The sequence below is a fragment of the Rhinolophus sinicus genome, chromosome 14 (genome assembly GCF_057876585.1).
Source record: "Rhinolophus sinicus isolate RSI-liver-muscle chromosome 14, RSI-T2T, whole genome shotgun sequence".
NCBI lineage: Eukaryota > Metazoa > Chordata > Mammalia > Chiroptera > Rhinolophidae > Rhinolophus > Rhinolophus sinicus.
The window spans coordinates 167239639-167261648 of record NC_142514.1 but is presented as its reverse complement, the minus strand read 5'-3'; the positions used below and the strand labels follow the sequence as shown (position 1 = coordinate 167261648).

General features: G+C 46.2%; 1 protein-coding gene across 2 annotated transcripts in view; it reads right to left on the bottom strand.

Annotated features, from left to right (window-relative positions):
- Nucleotides 1-18243: 18243 nt before the first annotated feature.
- LDLRAD3 (low density lipoprotein receptor class A domain containing 3) overlaps nt 18244-22010 on the bottom strand; it is a 217792-nt gene continuing 214025 nt past the window's right edge. For both annotated transcript variants that reach the window (XM_019738499.3, XM_074336214.2), the window contains exon 6: nt 18244-21510. In XM_019738499.3, the coding sequence (XP_019594058.3) occupies nt 21273-21510 (238 nt within the window). In that variant the 3' untranslated portion in view covers nt 18244-21272. The remainder of the gene's footprint in view (nt 21511-22010) is intronic.

Genomic DNA, 22010 nt, shown 5'->3' with positions numbered 1-22010 from the left:
GTAGGCCTGAAATGGCCAGCAGGGGCTCTTCATGCTGCTACGACCCACCGCCCCAGGCTCTTGGGGAAGCCTGTCATAAAGACTGCTAATTTGGGGTGGCCAGATGGCTCCAGGTTGCCAGTTCAATTCTCTCATGGGATGGTGGGCTGCGCCCCCTGCAACTAAGATTGAAAACAGCGACTGGACATGGAGTTGAGGTGCGCCCTCCACAACTAGATTGAAGGACAATGACTGATGGGTCCTGGAAAAACACATTGTTTCCTAATAAAAAATAAAAGACTGCTAATGTTCACAACCATTTATTGAGCAGGTCCTGTCTTTGCTTAGAATTGTGCTATTTTGTTCACCATGAAGTGTTTTGTTTTGTTTTGCATTAAATTTGACTTTTTTTTTTTTTTTTTTTTTAAAGCTTGCATTAGCAGGGGGCTTTGCTAGACCTCGGCCATAATGGATTGGACCAGGGTGGAATGACTGCCCAAACACAGACTTGACAGGGCTCAGTCCCATCAGATCCCATTTCTTAGCAGGTTCGAATGAAAAAGTCAGAGAAGGACAAAAATCATTCACTGACTTGGTAGTATTCCAGGCACTGAGTATACAATAGTACAGAAAACAGGCATGGTCTGTGTTTTCACAGAGCGGAAGGAATAGCAACAAGTGGAGAGATGCATAAAGTAAAGGCGACAGGCAAGAACTAGGAAGCATTAGTGGCCATGAAAAAGCAGCAGCGATGAGATAGCGAGAAGTAGGAGGGAAAAGTCATGCAGAAGGAACAGAAGCACAGGCAAACACATAGGCGAGCCACCCCCGCGGCAAGCCCACGTAAAAGGAGAAATCGATACCAGCTCAGCAGCTCAGCAACTAGCTTAACTCCACTGAAGGAATCCCGTCTTTCCTGAAAATTGTGAACCAGGAAGCCACAGATTGGCCCACATGGTGACATTTGCCCATCATTGAATCAAGAGGCCGGAGCTGTTTGTAAATCCAAACCTGACCAAGCTACCCTGGGACAGTGGTGTGCTGGAGCCGGCGTGCACTGGCGCCCTCCATTGTGTTCAGTGAAGTCATATTAAATTGAAATTGGCCACAGTAGGAGTATTTACACCATGGACATCGGCAATTCACAGCTCCCCCAAGAGAAATGGTGGTTAAACACTTACCAGCATACCGCTGCCTCTAAAGAAAAGGCTTCTGAAATGGTCTTTAGTAACTTTTTAATTTTAGTGACTTTCTTATTTTTCTTCTCCTTTCAGGGCCATTTAAAAAATTGTGGCATAGCTGGGTTATTTAGTGTCTCTCTTTCTCTCTCCTATACTGCTGCTTTTAACATTATCCCTCACCTATTCTTGGTTAGGGGGACTGACAATTAAGTGAACTAGTTGGTATAAATCTAATATAACCCAGGACAATTGGTGTAACACAATCCTGAATTTAGCAGCCAATTTCTGTCTTTCTTCCTGAGGTTTACAAAAATACGATAATTATAGCCCTCAATTTAGCTCTAGACCATGGTTAAAATTCAACTTCTATAGACATGCTTTCTGGTTTAGCAGTTTTAAGGGGATATTTTGCGACATGATTGTCTGTTTCCTGAGACAAACTCACAAAGTCAGGAGAAAGAGCAGAAGGAAAAGAGGGATATTGGGAGTGGTGACGATGAAGCAGAGAGAGCAGGGCAGAGAGAGCAGGGCAAAGAGAACAGAATTCTGAACATTTGAGGAAGAGTGAACTAGAGAGTCATCAAACCAGACTCTCTTGGAGTCAGCGTTTTGTTTTGAGGCCTCAGCATCAAATCAATCAAAGAAGCTGACTATTGATTTTTGAATATATATTTTTTCGTAATTTTCTGGAACTATTATTAAATGTACTAATTTCTTAACACTGACATGTCAAAATTTCCCCCAACACATCAGTTGTTCCAAGTGTTATGGGCTGAATTGTATCTCCCCCCACCTCAAATTCATCTATTGAAATTCTAACCCCCAGTGCCTCAGAATGTGGCTGTATTTGGGTCTTAAAGAGGCTATTAAGTTGAAATGACATCATTAAGATGGACTCTAATCCAGGAGGGGAAAAAAATGGTGTCTTTATAAAGCAGGTAAGAAAAAATGAGCAGATTAATGGTAAATATAGTCACCAAATGATGCATCTCCAATTATACAATGACTGAGGTCTAATTTCTTTGTGCAGAGAACGATTTGGTTAGAAATCCTACGATAACAAAATAAATTCAGCAAAGACATTTTAATGAGACATGTTAGGAAAACCCACAGATTAAGTGGAATTTGGGCACCAAAGACCTGGTGAGTGGCCCTGTTGGCCTGACGGTCTCCAAAAATAATTTCCTTGGGCCCTCCAGATTTATGAAAGGAGGTAAATCTGAAGTAAGGAAGAGCCATGCTGGTCAGACACATTACTCTGAGCAAAGCAAACTGGTCTTTTATAGACTTGTTGGGAACAGTGCATTTTGGATTGTGTTGGTTTTAGAGGCAGGAGTGGGTTGATGTCAGCCTGAGAAGTATGTTCACAGACGTGAGTCCACCAGCAATTGGCTGACTTCCACACCATGAGTCTGTCGCTGACAGCCTGGCTTTCAGAGTTGTGTCCCTTGGAGTAAGCTGTCACTCATCAGTTGGTCAAGTTTAAAACTAGCTCTTGGTTTACTTGATACCAGGATTATAGAACTGTCATTGATAGACTTGACAGGTTGTGACGGAAACTTGTAACCATGACTATGGAACAGTCAGTCCTTTCCTAGGAGTGTGGAAACACCATGTCGCAATCACTATAGTTTGCCTATTTATTTTGTTTATTGCCTGTGTCTCCCCTGGAGGAGAGAGATATATATGCTCCACAAGGGCAAGGATTTTTATTTATTTTGATCCCTGCTAAATTTGCAGCACCTAGAACAGTGCCTGGCACAGCAATGGGGCAGCATCAGTGTTTGTTAAATGAATGGATGAGCCTGACCGCCCAATGTTGACCTGTGGACGGCAAAGGGAAGATGTGGTTTTCCATTTGCATTATTTAAAAAAAAATCCATTACCACAGGGGCTGGGCTGAATCTAATTATGATAAATGCTTTTGAACTGAGGGTGACCAACGAACTGTGGGTGAGGCTGAGTGTGTGCTGTGCCTGCTGCCTCTCCAGAGCGTGTTCCCTCCCCACGGATGCTGTCATACAACCAACTTCAGACACTGGTGGCGTCACTTGGGATCCCTGATCTTGGAACATTCCTGCTCTGGCTTTTGTAGCCTTGGAGATCTGCTGCCTTTTTGGTCTTCTTGTCCTGGAAAGCGAATTACAGAAGGTGGGATGGTATAGTGACCACAAACTTCGGCTCTTAGTACTGGCGTCGCTTTGAGAAAGGCCCTGCTTCGTTTCCAATTCTCACTCTTCTCCTCTGTGTAGCTGGAATAATAATAGGACTTACATCATGTAACTATTTTGATCACTACCAGCAACATCATCAATCATTATCATCCATGCTACAGGCTTCCAATATGCTCCCCTGCCAGGCCTCTGGTCTCACCAAGGATGGACAGAGAGGTCATGGGTTTTTCCAAAGAGTTGACTTTGCCATGGGAGTCAGAAGAGGAACGGTGACATAAACGTTTCTGCTCAGCATGATCAGCCCAAACCAACTGTTGTTCACACTCACGTTCAATGAAGAATCAAGTGGATCCAAGAAAGGGAGTGGTAACAGACCCTTTTGTTTAATTAATTAAATACCTAGCTTCTTTCTCCCTTGCCCAACTTCACTATAGAGATGACACATGCCAGTTATTTGCTGTTCCATCCTCCCTTGCTTCTAGGGTTAGCAACATGACTATTTCAGGCCAGTGAAATGTAAGTGGACATCTGCTGGAAGAAGTCCGGAAAAACTTGCTTTCCTGACAACAGGCACAAGAATTCTTGGTACCATCTCTTCCATGTTCGTTGCCTTAACTTTGGACAGGATGTCTGGACCTGGGGCAGCTATCTAGTGATGGTGACGCAAAAACATTAAGGAATCGTCATGACACTCATGGATGCCAGACCTGACATCATTGAACCACTGACCCAATGCCAGCAGCCAACTCTAGGCTTTTGTTACTAAGAAGAAAAAAAAGTTATTTGTCAGATTTTCAGTAGCTGGCATCCAAAATCCTTCCTAACTGACTTAATACCAGCCTCCCCAGGAATGAAGCCAGTCTTAAAAGAGCTTTCCCTGACATCCTCCAAAGAGGCACCAAGTGTTATTCTGCAGATGGTAGCCATGGTCCACACTTCCTATGGGACACCTGCCAAGGGGCAGGTTGGCTATATGACTTTGGAATGCTGATTTAGTCTTTGGGGTCCAAGAGCCAGAGCCGGGAGAAAAATGAAATGAGGATCATAGCAGGCAGAATAATTCCCCGCCCCCACCCCCAGCCGATGTCCACTTCTTAATCCAGAAAAACTGTGAATAAGTTAACATACATAGTAAATGGGACTTGGCAGCTGTGATGAAGTTAAGAATCTTGAGATGGAGAGCTTGTCTTGGATTATCTGGGTGGGGGCAATATACTTACCAGTGTCCTTACAAGAGTGAAGTAGGCGAGTGAGAGAATGAGATGTGATGATGGAAGCAGAGGTCAGAGTGACGTGGCCAGGAGACGAGGAATGTGGCCACCTCTAGACCCTGGAAACGGCCAGCAGTGGCATCTGCCCTGGAGTCTCAAGAAGGAATGCAATTCTGAAACACCTTGACTTTAGCCCAGTACGACCATTTTGTACGTCTGACCTCCAGACTTGTAAGATAATAAATTTGTGTTGTTTTAAGCCACTAAGTTTATGGTAATTTGTTATAGCAGCAGTAGGAAACTAATCTATTACCTTCTACTTTTGCTTTAGTCTTCTCTGAAATCAGGACTCTGGCTTCTCTCTTCTTCCATAAAAATCAAGTCCCACTACATTATATTAATTAGTTCTAGCCTGGAGAAAACACCATTTTTTCCAATAATACACTACAAGGCCGGTCCTGTGGGGGTTCCTGGCTCTGTGCTAGTCTGTGTGTGCTAATATCGACTCACCACCCTTCTCTTGCTCTGCTCTGCTCTGCACTGCGGAGAACGACATTCTCAAGACTCTCATGGCTGTTGCCTTCCAGTTAGTTTTGGCCAATGGGCAGCACAGACAGAAGATGGGAAGAGGAGAAAAGCCAGATTAGTTCCCTCTCACTTTGTCTCCAGGGGCATCTCCAGCAGCAGCTGCATCTCCTCATAGCTCTTGTTCCTTCTGGGTCCCAGGTCCCACTGGGCATCATTCACCATAGTTTTGGCTTCTGCTGGTTGGTCTGATTCTGGGCTCCTTCTTTGTTCTCTTTAGCCTGGGAGTAAAATTACTTCCTGTGGTGGTTAATCTCTGAGCTATTTGGCTTCTCAGCTATTTTATCACCTGTATAACCAATTCCCTGTACTAACCCCCCTCTGTTGGACATACCTAGAGTGGCTGCTCTCTAACAAAGACACTGTAGACAGCCCACCATTCTTTGGCTTCTAACCCTTCCACAGGCTCTGAGGATGGAGATTCTGTCTTCTGGAACTAAAATAGCATTTGACCTCGTGCTGGGCTCAGTTAGCTTTATTTGCTTTGGGTTATGATTTTTAAAAGGGAAAAGCAAGTATAGCCGTGATAGCTTATTGTTCCCCATTTCTCCTTCTCCCCTACATAGTAATAGAATCCCAGGTCGGCAGCTGGGCACTTTCCATGGCTGTGTAGAAAAGGCCCTTTTCCAACCTTCCTTACAGGTAGGTACGGTCATATAACTAAGTGCTGGCTGATAGGACGTGAACAGAAGTGTTGCGTGCTACGTCTAGGTCACGCCCTCCTTTTCTCCTCTTTCTGTTTCCTGCTGGCTGAAAAGTGGGCCTGGTGGCAAACCATCTCCAGTCCTGTGGACAAAGGCAACACACAGGGAGGGCAGAGCCGTGAGATGGAAGCTACCCAGTCTCTGAGATCCCAGAGCCACCACAACAGCCCTAGATGCTTTATGTCTGGACCATTATGTGATGGAGAAATAAACACCCATCTTGTTTGAGCAAGTGTTATTTTGTTCTCAGTCAAGCTAGACCTTCATCACCACAGCAAAATCAAGAGAGGTGGAGATTTGCACACGGTCAGCCATGGGTGATTACGCGCTTGTGGCACGCCCCCTCCTGTGCTATGGCTGGGGGGCTTCGGCAATTTTCTTGTCCTTCTCCTCCCTTCACTTGTGATCCTGTGAGAACAGAAAACTTGTTCCATAATGGATTCCTACCTGCTGGCACAGTCAGGACGTTACAGGTCTCTACTATGCAATTTTGGGAGTCAAGATTGAATCTGAGACCCGAGATATATTTGCCATTTGTCTCCAGCCGGGAAATGACCCTGAGTACGCAGGATCTATTGACCTGTGGCTTTGGGCTTTCATATATGTCCATTAATCGTGCTAGAAACAGAATTCCAATGCTTTAAAAGTTACTTATTTCACATTTTTACTTTATCCGTCCAGAAGCTAAATGCAGAAACGCCACACAGCAAGTGAGGGTTTGAATTAGGATTTCAAGTTGGGTCCATCGACTAATCACCACGGCTCACTCTGCTGCTCTAGGCCCATTGTCTATGTGTGGACTTTCCAATTGAATCTCTTCTCTTCTTGCCCCGCTTCCGCATCTGGGAGCTCCCTGGGTCTTCATGCACCTCGTCTCTGATGGTTTGGGTTTGGAGTATCAGAGAGCAGAGTGTGCGTGGGGGTGGGGGGTGGGGGGTAGTGGGGTAGGGACTCAGCAGGAGATATATCCTTTGTTCTCCTGGGACAGTTTCTGGAATAGGCTCCTCTGCTGTAGCGCCCCTGCCTGGGAGCTGGATATTCAACTCTGGGGCCTGGGAGTCAGGGTTTGGTTCAAGGTGACAGCCTCTCTTTTCTTTTTCTGAATTCTAGCCTTTAGTGTATCTATACAAAGAACTGGACAAAATGGGGCTCAAAACTCAGTTTTGAGAGTATGCATCCCAGACCTGCAGCCAAAAGGAGACTTTTTACCTCTGCCTGTTGTCCCTCCATAAAAAGGGCCACGCTGCCTCTTCTATCTAGTCCCACGTGGAGGAATTAGATCAGGAGGGCAAACACCAGGCTCAGGCTTCTAGAAGTGGTCCTTGCATAGTCTGCTTTGCAGCTGAAGCCTGGGGAGGCGGGGTACGCTTCCTGTACGTTTCACACAGTCCCCTGGATGGCCAATTGTCCTGACCTCATCCATCAGGTGAGGCAGCCCTCCTGTGGGGGAGGACCCAGTGAGAGGGTAGAGAGACAGCAGATTCCCCTTTCAATGAGCCAGTTATGGGGGTGTGGGGATAGGAGGAGCAGGGATCCTTGCAGGTGGTAGCAAATGATCAGGGAGAGACCAGATCCGTATCTGGAAGGCTGGGGTCTTGGGGAATGCATGGGCAAAGGTGGAAAGTGAGCTTGGACCCAGACCATCAGACTCAAATCCTCCCTACCCCCATCGCTTATAAGCATGAGTTCTGTGACTCTGCAGTATTTAATCTCTCTGAGTCACAGGTTTCTCCTCTGTAAAATGGAAATGATGAGGGTGCCTATCTCCTGAACTTGCTGAGTAGATTAAATGAGATAATGCCTTGGGAGTACTTGGCCCAGTCCCTGGCGTATAGCAAATGCTCAATAAAAGTTCATTTCCTTCCATACTGGGATGGTGAAGGAGGTGAGATTCTGAGTCACGAGGTACCCAGTATTAGCAGGGAGCTGTGGTGGGTTGCGAGCCATGGGTTGCAAAGTGAGAAAGACCCCTGAAGCCCTCCCTTCTATCCTGCCCCTTGAGCGGAGATTAGAATAGAAACCCCTCACCCCAGAAGGCCTCTCTCTCCCGGGGTGGTGTAAAGAACATGCCCACATGTCCACCAGCCACCTGCCACTGTGTGCCCCTCCCCACCTTGCTCAGACAGATCGCTCCTGTCAGGAGTGGCAGCTGCCTGCTTCATCACTCTAATTGCAGTGTGGTTTGCGTTCATCAAGGAAACAGCAGGGATTCCAAATTAAATTCCAACACGCAATTTATTCAAGATAGAAGGCCTATTGAGAGACTATCTGCAGAACCCCCTCCCTTCCCTTTTGGAGGCAGAATTTTCCTGCTGCCACTGTTGCCATGCCCCATGCTTATCTCCTGGAACCAAGGCTCTCTGGAATGGGCAGTCTCCCTGGGCCGCCGGCCAGCTGCTTTCCCATTTTACAGAAGGAGACGCTGATGCATCGTGAAGGATCTCACACATGAGGATAGTTCTGGGGACACCGAGGCCAGGACTGGCACGGGCTCGTCTGTCTTTGGGAATTACGCATGACAGGATATCTCCCGGGCACACCCTGAGATGACAAATGAGCCATTTCTGAGCAGAAGTGAGGGCCGTGGGAATCTCATTTTGAAAATCAGAATCATTCTGTCAGCATTCATTTGCCTGAAAGAGGCTTCTGAGCAGAGTCCAGGCACGCACTCACTCTCTCAGGGTCCAACCCCTGTGGGCCAACCCCTTCCTGCCAGACCCATCTGCCAGGGGCTTCCAGACGGCTTCCTGCCACTTGTTTCCCCCAACCCTGAAATGCTGTGTGTCTCACACAGATGTCAGAAATAAGATGGCAACGTCAACTGAAAACCACAGAGGTGAGGAAGCAACTGAACCAGGAAGTCAGTACAGGGGGGACTGTTCGTCCTCCTGAGAGGCTGTACCCTGGCTCCTTCCTCCTCAGTCCTGCCTGACAGGCAGTGAGTGGGCGCCCAGCCCGAGGGCTCCTCTCGGAAGGAGATGTTCTCTGGCCTGCAACAGTCTATGGTTGTTTACTGTCAGGGACCAATCCATCCCCAGGAAGCTTTGGGCTCAGCTGAGAACTGGAGCAAATGCCAAAACCCCCTTTGGAGCCCAGGGCTCTCTAACATGGGAGGTGTGGTGCAGGGACACGGGCTGAAACCCTGGGAATGCTTGCTCCAGAGGGAAGAGTTTCTACAAAGCCAACCCTGCCTGGCAAATTTGCTTTTTCCCTGGGTCCCTGGATTTGGCTCCCAAACCGGCATAGATTTTCTACCATTTAGCAGAACACAGCACCATGGCTTCGGGGAACCGATTGATTTTGAAAGCAGCAAAGCAGCAAATAACCCGTAGGGAAGAAACATTCAGTTCTGAACAAGAGCCTGGAGGCAGAAAGTGGACATTTCAATCCAGGCCTGATGCCATCATTTGAAGGGGGAAGACAGTGACTGTCATGGACCCGTTTCCTCAGACTTGGCAACAGGGAACAGAAAGGAAAAGAAGGAGCATGTCACAAAATGATGGAAAGTTTAAAACGTAGTGGTGGCAGCATGCCCCTGGAGCACAAATCTGAAATTGAGGACTTACTCAGTTTGGGTCTTAGAACAAGCTCTTTACATCTCTGGCCCTCAGTTTCCCAGTCTGGAAAGAGGGTGGATACCAATATCCAGCTCTAGGACTTCATTTAGAGCAAGGGCCAGCAACTTTTTCTCTAAAGGCCCAGATAGCAAACATCTTAGGCTTTTTGGGCCATATGAACTCTGTTCCAATTACTCAACTCTGCCATTGTGGAATGGAAGCAGCCATAGAACCAGTAAATAAATGGGCATAGCTGTGTTCCAATAAAACTTTATTTACAAAACAGGCAGTGGGTCAGATTTGGCCTGTGAGAGCACAGTTCGCCAACTCCTGAGTCAGAGGATTATATGAGACAATGCAGATGACAGCAAAAATGCTTGGCACAAAATAACTGACCAATATGTATTATCGCCATCATCACCATCACCATCATCGTCACCATTATAATGACCGCTGCTACATGTGGCCATTTAGTTCATCCGGTGTTGCCTAATACATTCCTCCACTCCCCCTCTCCCTACCCTGACAACCTAAGCACATTTCCAAAAAGGGGGCTTGGATTCAAACTTCTGGGATTTTGCCCTAAAGTGATCTACTTAACACAGTTTCCAAATTGCTTAGCATTTAGAAGCAAGAGCAGGCTGCATAGCTCAGGGTTAGAGCACTGGTCTCGTACAAGCAAGGGCAGCTGGAGCTCTACTGAAGTAACAATAATATGACTTCCCATTAAACGTTTCTATCGCCCTTCACAAGGGATCCACTTGCAATACGGCATGGACTTCCCACTGTTGCTTTGAGAAAGTAAAGACGATGACAACCATTTAGCAGGCATGACACTGAGCTTTGGTAGGACAGACTGAATGTGCGAAATCACACTGGAGTCAGGAGCTGAGCTGAGACTTGATCTCAGGTCTGTGGACTCTGAAGTCCAGCGCTGCCCCCCTCCCCCCCATTCCAGCTGTGCCGAGTATTGGATCAGTCAGGATCTTTGCAGCAAATGACAAATTTGCTGCTTTAAACAGAAAAGGAATCCATTAAGTATGCGGCTTGGAGAAGGTGTGGGGGGACCAACGAATCAGGCATGAGGCGGTGTCGGAGAACCATGCCCTCACGGTAACGCCGGTGTTCCACGGCAGATGCTCCTGGTACAGCTACCACCGACTCCAGGGACCTGCGAGATGCCTGCCTCAGCTGCAGCCTGGAGTTTCACACTCCTCTGCCACCCCGAGCACCAATTCTGCATGGTGCCTCCTTCACATTACTCCCACATCCAGGTCTCTGCGAGAGAGTTCTAGGAGCTGAGCCTCTGCAATGGGTCTGGGCCCTCGTTCCCAAGGAGCCTGAGAAAATGAATTCCTGACTTCTTCCTTGGGGAATTTCCCAAACCTAGGAAGGATGTGAAAAAGGGGCAGGGCCAACTCTACCTCTGGGTATATATCCACAAGAAATGGAAGTCAGAACTCAGAGAGATCATTGTACACGCACGGCCAGGGCAGCATGAATCACTATAGCCAAAGGTGGAAACAATGCAACTGTCTGCCTACGGATGAAGGGAAAAACAAAATATGGTACATACATACATGGACTATCATGCAGCCTTTACAAGGAAGGACATTCTGACATATACTCCCACATGAACGATACTTGAAGACGCTAAGTGAATTAAGCTGGTCACAAAAAGACCAGCACTGAATGAGTCCACTCGTGTGAGGTACTTCGAGTAGTCAAATTCATAGAGACAGAAAGCAGAGTGACGTTTCCCAGGGACTGGGAAAAGGACGGAATGGGAATTATAGTTTAATGGGGACAGAGTTTCGGTTTGGGAAGAAGAAACATTTCTGGAGATGGATGGTGGTGATGGTTGCTCAATAGCGTGAATGTACTTACTGTACTGTAAGTGTACTTACCCTGCACGGTACACTTAAAAGGGTAAATTTTGTTATGTATAGTTTTCCACATAAAAAAGGTGCTGTGCATAATAAATGTCCATTATAAGGATGTTTAGAGAAAGGAAATGGAGACCCAAGAAGTGCCAAGGCCACTCGGTGGTGAAGCTGGCAGTTGTCCAAATCTTCAGTACTTGCTCCTGAACAGAAGGCAACTGCTGGTGACTGTTAGAAATTTGGATGACAGCTCCTCTGCCTTGCTGCCTCCAGGTTCTAACAAGTGGGACAGGGGCCAGGCAAGCAATTAAATGAGTGAAGCGGGTTGGATGGGAGAAAACACAGAGAAGTGGTACCTGTGACTAGTGAAAGAGCAACGTTCCACCGAACGGGCAGCTGGTCGTCAGCTCCGGCACCTTTGACACGTGGGAAGGGAGCCCAATTTTGCTGTATCTTCTGGCTCTTTCAAAGAAGCCAGATATCCAGACGTTTATGTGAAATCTCCTGAACTTTAATCACTGGCAACAGGTTCACCGTAAAAAAAAGAGGCGTCTACAATCTAGTTAAAATACATCTGTCGGTTGATTGGATTACCGGTTTGCGGACTCAGTGTTTGCGTAGAGAGGCAAGACCCAAAGGTAAAACCGAGATATCAGTTTTAAAGGTAGATGCAAGTGCCTAGTAAATTTTCAAAGTGGAAGTCTCCTCAGTAAAGGGTGGTAAGAAAATCATGGCTATTAACTAAAACCAAAATGAGATTCTCCTATTATGTTCTATTTCCCAAATCTGAACCCTCAGATGGGGAGAACTGGGAGAACTCTGAGGGCACGTAGCCACCCTGCTTGCTCCAATGAGCACAAAGAGGTCTGTCTTAAAAACTCATGAACCAAGGAACAGAGAGTGACAGAGAGGACAGGAGAGAGAGGGGAGGAGGGACAGAGGAAGAAAGAGAACGGGAGAGGAAGGAAGAGAGAGGGGAGGCGAGAAAGTAGATCTGTACCTGCCTTTCAAGGCTGACTCCTCCTTCTGGAAGCTCTGCAACTTCTGTTCCCAGGTTGAACAGTCTGGTTTCTGGTTGACATAGACCAATTGATATTTTCCCTTGATTGAGTCTTACCTAGTAAATTTGTTCCTCTGAGAAAATGTCAGTAAACAAGAGAGCGGAAAACCATGGATAGGAGGCCAGGAACCTTAGCACTTTACAATATTTTTTTTTCTCCTCTAATTCATATGGCTTCACAGCCAAACCTAAGTTCAACCTACTGTCCTTTTTCTCAGGCGAGAAAACAGCACCTTACTCCCATCTTCATGAAGTTGCTCACCCAGCACTGATCACGGTCCCTGAGTCTCCCTGGCATCCACAGCGGGCAGGCGAAAGTTCTGTTCAGGGTCAAAACAGATCAAAAACTCCAAAGCCATGCCTTTCTATTTCCCAGCACTAATTGTCCAAACAGTTTACCAGAGATTGTACCAAATAATACAATGGAATCATTGCAATTGTAGAAACTATGAACTCTAATTGTTGGATATGCCTACAAAACTTAAAGATCAAAAATGACATTCCCCTTCCTCAATAAATACAAAGAAATTAAAAATCCAATACTTGTTGAGTCCAATTTGCTACACAGTAAGAATCCTTTCACCTGGGGAATGGAGTGTGTGTTCTGGAAACCACTGCACCACCCCAGAGCGGGGTCCCACGGGTGGGCGGAATGCGTGTTGTCGCCACTCTTTCCTGAGGTTAGGAACCGTGCTTCCTGAATCCCTTGCCCTGTGTGGTTCTAGGGGCAAGTGTGCCAATGAAAGGAGCTCACATGAGATTTGAAGGCAGAAGTGCAGCAGCGTCATAATTCTCAGAGGGATTGATCAGACACACAGCTCTGCAGCCGTCTCCGTGAGCCCACTCGCTGCAGTACCATTTTGGGGTCCATATAGTGGCTTCTTGGCCTTCCTTGCAAGCTCTGGTTCTCCACCTGTCCCACGCTCAGTCTGGTGTCATTAGTAACTTAACCGTGTCTCAGATCCTGTATCTGTAGCTTTCCAGGCATCCCTCCGCCAGCTCTTCCCTCATCACTGTGAGCCCTCATTTCCATATTCAATCCCTTATTCCTGAACTACTTGTAGTGGCTCTGACGGATCCCTGCTGATGCACTGGGCAAACACAAACACAGTTGTTATGAAAGAGCTACTGATTTGATTTAAGCCAAGCCAGTAAGTGGGGTCAAGACACTCATATTCAGATATTTCCTGGCAACCGATTCCAACTCGAGGGATGAGTAAAGCAGTTCATTTTTCACTTACGAGGAAGCTGATCCCTTCCTTGCTTCTAGAATACCTCAGTAAGTCTTCTACTTGTTTGAGCTAGGTGTGAGTTCCTCATCTCTGAATTGGGGATACTACCATCTCCAAACCCAATCTGTGGCAGTTTCCATGCATGCCTGTGTGTCCTTAGTTGATTCACAGACTGGCACATCAGGAACACACTCCAAGATGAAGGTCTGGCTAGAGTTCCTTCGCAAAAGAGTCACACTTCATGCAGGGCCACTGAAAGAGCAAGAGCCCTGGTGGGTCCTATTGTCCACATTGCAGTGTACTATTTTTAATTTCAAGGTGTTTCTTAAACTGAGTCACCTCCTGACTCATGGGTAACATTGGTCCAAATTAAATTAAATTTCCACACTATACTCTTTGAACATACTCCCCAATACTCCTTCCCAAGCTCTCATGTACTGCTTTGGGCTGGGGATCACTCAGAATCGTCTTGGTTGAGTGAGAGCTCTGGTACTTCTCTCTTCCAGGGGTCTTGATGTGGCTACAAATGAGGTCCCAAAGGCGGCAATATCAAGATTCCAAGTGCACGTGGCCACCCCTGATGGTTCTCTAAGGAGAAAGAGTACTGCAGGTATGTGGAGATGAGTATTCCAGGCAGAGGGAATACAAGAGCAAAGGTCCTGACCTGGGAATGTGGCTGGTGGGTCCATGAATCAACAAGGTGGCAAGGGCAGCTGAAGCAGTGATGGAGAGAGGGAGAGAGGAAGATGAAGTGAGATAGGTAACGGGGTGTAAGCTGGTGGTGTAAGGTCCAGTAGACCATGATTTTGACTTTCCTCCTGACTGAGTTTTAAGTTATTCAAGGATGTTGACAATAGCCTGAAGGGAGGCAATCTACAAGAGAGATGGAGAGAGCTACGTGGGGTTGAGAAATTGTCTTTCCAAAGAAGCCACATTTGGACTTGACATATAAAATTTCACTAGCTCCTAGATTTCGAGTCTGACTAGATGCAATAGTTGGGTTTCTTCTTGCAGGAAGGGGTGAGTGTATTCTATGTGCAAACAGAAGAGGGCAAAGAGGTATTTGGTGACTGGTGCCAAAACTCACTCCCAGTTCTTCCTGGACACATAGCCAATCTCCCTTCCTAGCCTCTGTTGCACGTAGGTGTGGCTATGAGACCGACCAGATTATGGGTAATGGAATATGAGTGAAAGTGTGTATGTGACTTCCAAGCCTGGCCCATAAGCATTGCCCACGTGTGCTCCTCTGTATGCTTTCTCCTCTGCTGGCTCCCAGGAATGACCAACCAGGGGGAACTTGAAAGCCAAGTAAAGCCAAATATTGCCTAGTCCTGGAACTTAGCATGAATCACCCTTGCTCAGACCACAAACCCGAACTCAGCCTAACCGAATCATCAGTCTTATTAGAATAAAAAAGCTTTCCCAATACCGTGGTACCTGGGTTTTCGAACGTCTCTGTTGACGAACATTTCGGTTTACGAACGCCGTAAATTTTATGGATTTATGGTATCATTAGATAGTAAAATTCATGCTAAATTTGCAGGTTTAGGGGTTGATTTTAAAGGCCTGGAATGGATTAATCCATTTTGCATTACTTTCCATGGGCAAACCGTGCCTCGGTTTTCAAACGTTCAGAACTTAAACGGTCTTCCGGAATGGATTACGTTCGAAAACCGAGGTACCACTGTATTACATCCCAGTCCCCCATTGTCAAGCCTTCAAGCCCCAAATCTGATGGGAACTCAGCCATTCAGAAACTGTGGCACCAGCTGTCCCAGAATTTCCAAGGGGTGGTTCTCTAGATATTGATAGAACCTAGCTCTTAGGGAGTAAATAAAAGGGTTAATCATGAAAAGCCTAGTTAACAGCATGTATATGGTAGTTGAATCTAAGTCTTTGGGTAGCTTGACAAGGGTGATAAATGAGAACGTTACCTTTGATCCACCAACTTAAAAATCCTGTGCAAGGTAGGGGTGACACTACATGGTCATTACCCATTTCAGGACTTACAGTGGTTTGGGGCCAGTTCTGGAGCTCATGAGATAGTTTAGGTTCCTTTAGGGTAGAACTCCTATAAGGCTTTATCCATGTTCTTGTGACCTACTCCAGATGGTTATCTCATAAAAGCACACCTAACCCAAGCCCAAATGCCTACAGCTTGAAACTGACCTCACCTCCTATGTTTAGGGAAAGGCTGTTGAGTCTTTTGAAATTTTCCCTGTACCATCGCTTCTGCTCCTTTTAGACCTGTCTATGTTGTCCTGAAGCTTGTATTTGTACGCTATTTTCTTATGTGTACTAGAAATTGTGCCAGTAATGGGTCCCATTCCTTGGTGAGGTTCTATAGTAGACGCATTGGTATTTTGTCTACTGCCATTCCCTTCCATATGGGAATTGTCCCTTTCCCGCTCCATGTAATTCAGGTGAGGCTATCAAGAGAGTCATTCCTACCCACAGTAGTGGCCATATAACCAAGAATGACCAATCGCAAGTTCATTTAAGGGAATTTCTATAGACTCTCAAAGAGATAGCATCTCTTTATCTGAGATCGTGAGCCTGGATATTCTGGGACCCTCTCTTCCACCTGATATAAAGCCATGAAGCCGACACTGAGCAAAGCAAGGCTGAGAAGCTGGCAAGAGAGAAACAGATTTCTAATGACAGTTGTTGAAGAACTGGATCCAGCCCTGCCCCAAGCCAATAGTAGTCCCATACCCTTGAACTTGGTTGCATTAGCCAATACATCTTCCAAAAGTTAACACAATTAAGCTTGTCTGAGTTGAATTTCTATCACTTATAACTGGGGGTTCTAGTAATGTTCCCATGAACTTGATCAACTATAGGATGTCAAAGGAGTCTGCATATTTTCTCAGTGACATTTCTCCTGAGGGTCTCACTGGGTACCTTTCCTTTCCTTATATATACTTTTCACACCTCCACTGTGACCATCTGAATCGCCTTCTTTCTTATAGAGTTGACTCTTTGCATCTACTGCCTGGACTGAGGGTAACAAGCTAAATGGAGACCACAGACAATACCTCTCACACCACTCAGCTCATGGCCTTTTCTCTGGAAGACACAAAGTGTTGTCAGTTTGTCACCCTAGAGAGTGCCTAGTGAGACTAGTTTTGTGACTAGGACCTCTGCATTCAACCCAGATGTTTAGGACCTCATTAGGAAAGCCTCTACTCATCTTCATCCTATATTTCCTTATCCACTGGAAAAGAGCTACTAGGGTCAGTTAACATTAATCTCACAGGTCCGTGAAGTGTCTGCTTCTGAAGTTCTCCTACTTTAACATTTTTGGAAGTTGGTGCCATTGCAAGCATTGTAATACTCCAGGCCATTAACAGTTTCTTTTCTAACATGCCCCTAGCTTTGGATCCGTGAACACAATGTGGGCATGATCCTTTAGACTGGGGTGTCAAAACTGCGGCCCTCGGGCCAACTGCGGTCCATGATCCATTGTTAATTGGCCCGCAGCAAATTCCAAAAATATATTTAGTTTACTTAAATAAATCAGGTGAGGCAATACATACTTCACCTCCAGTGAGTGGCCGGGCTGTTTGTGTATTTTACTGAATATGGCCCTTGGGAAAAAACCGTTGAAAAAAGTTTGGACACCCTTGCTTTAGATCAAGAGTTGGCAAACAGCCCATGAGCCAAATCCAACCAGTCCCCTTTTTGTAAACCTTTAATGGCGCATAGCCACACCCACTCACTTATGTATTATCTATAGCTGCTTTTGTAGATGCCACAGGGCCGCAAAGCCCCAAATATTTATTATTTGGCCCTTTACACAGAAAGTTTACTGATCTCTGCTCTAGATTAGTGCTTTTCAATCATTTCCTCATCCTGGCACCCATGAAAAATGGTACTCTGAGAGATGAAGGAATTCATATCTTGAGACACTTTTGGAACACACTAATTGAAAAGGTCTCCTTTAGCACACACGAGAGTGTCTGCTTCTGAAGTTCTCCTACTGACCTGGCATATCCTTGGGACACCACTGTCGGATATCTCGCTCTTCTTTTTTAAGACACCTGAGCACCAATACATGATCTCAATCTAGATTCAGTAAGTCCTGTGTTTAAGATGCCCAGGGGGATTTCAGCTTTGGCCCCGGCCAGGGTCACTTCTCCTATTCATGGATGGAGGTGGGGGTGATCTCCTCCACACGCTGACCTCCTGTGTAATTGTCCCTGCGGCATCAGACAACATGTGGTTCTGAAATGAGACTTAGAAGAGCACCAAGGTATTCCCATCACAAGTGGGGCCGAGCTGCGCCATTTGTGGTTCAAAATGCATTATCAGCGCACCTGTCCCAGAGGTGTAGCGCATGCCTGAATACGGGGTCAGAATCTGTAAACGGTTTTCACAGTCACATGCCCTTTTCCCTCCCACAGGGCAGGAGTGAAGGCAGTTAATGCCCATCTTCTGAATTGACATCCTAGAGCCCATGACACTAACTGGTGTCCATGACGACACTTCTGCATTCCAACCGTAGCAGCTGGGGAATCCTTAAACGCCCATCGCATTTTGAGGTCCCATCAACATATCCTTCCGTTTTCTCACTGCAAGCCATGAATTCATTGCAGAAGGCATGACAGTAGTGACTGTCCATTCTTTCTAGCTCCATAGAGGAGAAAGGTGGGTTAAAAACCATTCACACCAATAGAGCGAAGAAAACTGCAAGTTTATTTGAAAGTATAAAATTAAAAAAAAAAAAAAAACCTAACCAAGAAACAAAAAGCAACCACACACAACAACCTCTCCAGTTTAGATCAGCTTTGAACATCACACACTATTAACCACCTAGCTTTGTTTTTTTTTTTAAATGTTGATGTCAAAGTAGAGGGAGTTGAGTCAGGTAATAAATTATTGATCACAGTGAAACTGTTTTAATGCTGAAAAAAAAAGGGATTCGCCGATCTCATGTGAGAAAAGAGAGCAGAGATGGTTTTCCGGGTTTGCATAGATTTAGGCAATGTATAAAAAATATCCTGATTGGAATGAGTTAAAAAATAAAGCTTGCCACTTATTTGCTATTTTGAGTAGGGGAAAAAAAAAACCCCAAACCCCTGCAGCTTTGGTGTCCTATTTACATATTTTTAAAAACATTCATTAAAAAAATCAAATCTGTAATAAAAATGTCCCTGTGTGTGTGTGTGTGTTTTTTTTTTGTTTTTTTTTTTTAACAACATTAATAGGCTCCCCTTATCTACTAACACCATTTGTTTTCCTAAGATGCCTGGAAGCAGAAAAGTACGTGAGATTAATTCACTGCACAATTAATTAAAATTAGAATCCTTTCCTCTAAACAACTTTCAGAGCACCAAACAGAAGCAGGGGCCCATCAAAGGGAGAAATAAAACCATTCTGACTCACAGGAGATGAAATGTTCAGCTAGAGTCCCCAAACACACTCTGGCTGCCATTAAAAGTTCTTTATTGGATTACTCAGAAAATAACTCAAGTGTTATTTTAAAAATGAAAGATGCAAGCCTCACTAGGTTCCTTTCCTTTAAAAAAATAAAAATCAACAAGGGGTTAGCTGTCCAGTAATATTCTTTGGATTTGGTTTTAAAAAACACAAGTCTACAGAACAGGATCACTGAATGCCACTTCCTCCCCCCTCTGCAGGCTCCATTTGAATTAGCATCAAAGAAGCCACCGAAAATTTCTTCAGCTGTGGAAAGAAGTTATGAACGGGTGAGAGCTGCCCAGGGTGGCTCCACCTGATTCCAGTTTTGTCCCCAACAGTTTCTTGCCAAATAAAACCTACGTTTCTACCTATTATTTCCCCAGGGGGAGGGGCCCTGTGGCTGGAGGGGCACAGAGAAAGAGGAAAGCGAGCAGAAACACAGACACTATACTGAGGGAGAAAGTCCCTCTTGCAACAACCTTTGAGAACTCGATAAATAACCACTCAAAGTGCAACAATGCACGAACGCCTGGCACTCAGGCCCATCCGTCTGGAGTGACTAGTGATCGGGGCTTAGCGGGACAAAGGCGTGAGTGACCTTCTTTCGCATCTTTCTTTGGACCTCACTAAAGAAAAAAACAACAACAAAAATGACAGCGGTCCTATACACATATAAATAGTCCCTTAACTAGAAGGGAAAAAACAAACACACTGTTTCAAATGCATTTCTAAGAGATTAAAAAAAAAAACAAAAAAAAAACAAGTCCGAATGGCAAATCTTGACTCCAAATTGTCTACTGCCCATGTCTCTCAGGGGAGAAACTAGGGGATGTTGGGGGGCCTAACTCTAACCCTAACCCCAACCCTAACTCGGGGGCTGGTATTTGGGCCTTGGGGAGGGAGTGTGTGCAGTGTAGGCATCTGGGAGCTCTGGTGGGAGGTACTGAATATGGTTCTCATGTGTGTTAGAAACCAGTGTCAAGTCCAAATGCACAGGTGAAATGACTTCTGAGTGTTAAGGGAACTCAGGAGGCTAGTGTTGGAGCCGCATGAACGGGCAAGGCAGGCTGGGTGTGGTTTATAGGGGCAAACAGCCACATCATATATTACCATGTTTCCTCAAAAATAAGTCCTACCCTGAAGATAAGCCCCAGTTAAGATCGTCAGCCAGACGGACGCATTTAGTATGTTCTAACGATGTTTCAGAAGAAGATGACATGGCTGTATTTAAATAAGTGTAGATTGTTGAAAAAATAAATGTACATTGTTCAAAAAATAAGACACCCCCTGAAAATATGCCCTAATGCGTTTTTTGGAGCAAAATTAATATAAGCCACGGTCTTATTTTTGGTGAAACACGGTAGGACAACTCCAGTTGGCTGCCCGTCCCTTGGCTACAGGCAGGTCACAGGTGGGAGGCCGACACTCCAGAATCCAGGGAAGGGACTTACACCAAAGCAGGCCTAAGCTCTTGGCAGCCTGCATTTCAGGAGCTGAGAACTTGGATAAACTCCTGGCAGGCACTTCCTGCTTATTCTGGGATGAGGCGGATCGTATTTGCTACAGGTGAAAAGCTCTCAAAATGAGGATTCTCGGGAAAAAATTTAAAGCCAGCAGCTATCCAGAATAGAGTTTCAGGGTCATTCACAAAACCAAAATGACAATGCGGATGGCTGAATGGTATTATTCATGGGAAAAGTTTTCTTTGGCCACTGCTTCCGCTGAGCAACGGGTAAGATCGTAAGTAGGGCAAGGTTCCGACGCTCGCCTGGCTTCTTTCCAGGGCGGTCATCCAATGATGATGGCCTCCTGGTAGGATCATGCAACCCAAACCCCCAAATAGAGCTGTAAGATGGCAGCCCACTGACAATGGGGTCCAGTGTCTTCTGCCCTTCTGAACATCCAACATGGCACAGAAACAAGGCTTTCTCCAGGACTGCTTCAATCCCACTTTAAATCCCCTACTCAGCAAGCTTCCAACAGGAGCAGAAGAATGATCTAAAGAGTCACGCTGTGATCCTGGGTCCCAATGGGAGAGTAACCGCTCAGAAAAGATGTACAATGTACATCATGTCAACTGAGAGGCCAAGAAAATGCCAGGTTGCCCTTGAAAAAACATCCCTGAAATCTGGGGGGTGGGGGTGGGGGGGGGGAATGGAGAGAGAGCTGACACCCCACATCACTCCTTGAGGCACCCTGAGGAGCGTCCCATGAGCGCAAGTTGTTAGGATGGTAACAAGTCAGAGCAGATTAACCCATATGGACTTTGGAATAACTGGATTTTAAACTTCTTCAGTGCCCTGGCTGGGCACAGAGTCCCTGGGCTCGGGGGCGCCCTCCTGAGGCCCAGGCTGCCCCGGGCTGTGGCCGGTGTCTTCCGTGCTCAGGAGGCTGCTGGCTGCCTGCGAGCTGGCACTGTCGGCACTTCCGGAGCGGGAGCGGTAAGGGGGCAGGTCAGCTTGGTTCAGTGACTCGGTGTCAGAAGAGTAGGGTGGCGGAGGAAGGTCGTACCATGCGGGTCTGCAATGGAGAAGGCAGGAGCGGGAGGGAGAGGAGAAAGAAAAGTGCATTAGGCAAGGCAGGCAGCACCAACTTCTGCCTGTTTCTGGGTAGACGCTGAGATGAGGAAGGAGATGTGTCCTCCAAGTGGAGAAACAATCCAAGGACTAGGAAAACGGCTGGTATGCAGCAAGGCAAAGGGACCGGGAATAGGTCGGTGTGCTCCCACTGGCTTGTACCGAAACCACATCATCTGTGTGGAGCCAGAGGGAGGATGCCACACATACCCTCGGCTTGTCCTGGCTGGGTCGGCAGAGCGGCTTCGTGCCATGCCCTGCGGCCAAGCGGCTGACCTGGTGTTCTGATGGAGCCTCTGACGGGCCACAGAATTTGGGGTTCTTACTGAAAGCCAACTAGAGTTGGTAGACCTGGTTGTGTGGACTTGGGTAAGTGACAGGACATCCTGTCAACACTGTGGTTTCCTTATCTGTAGAAGGGGATAATAATGACTCCTTGCTTAC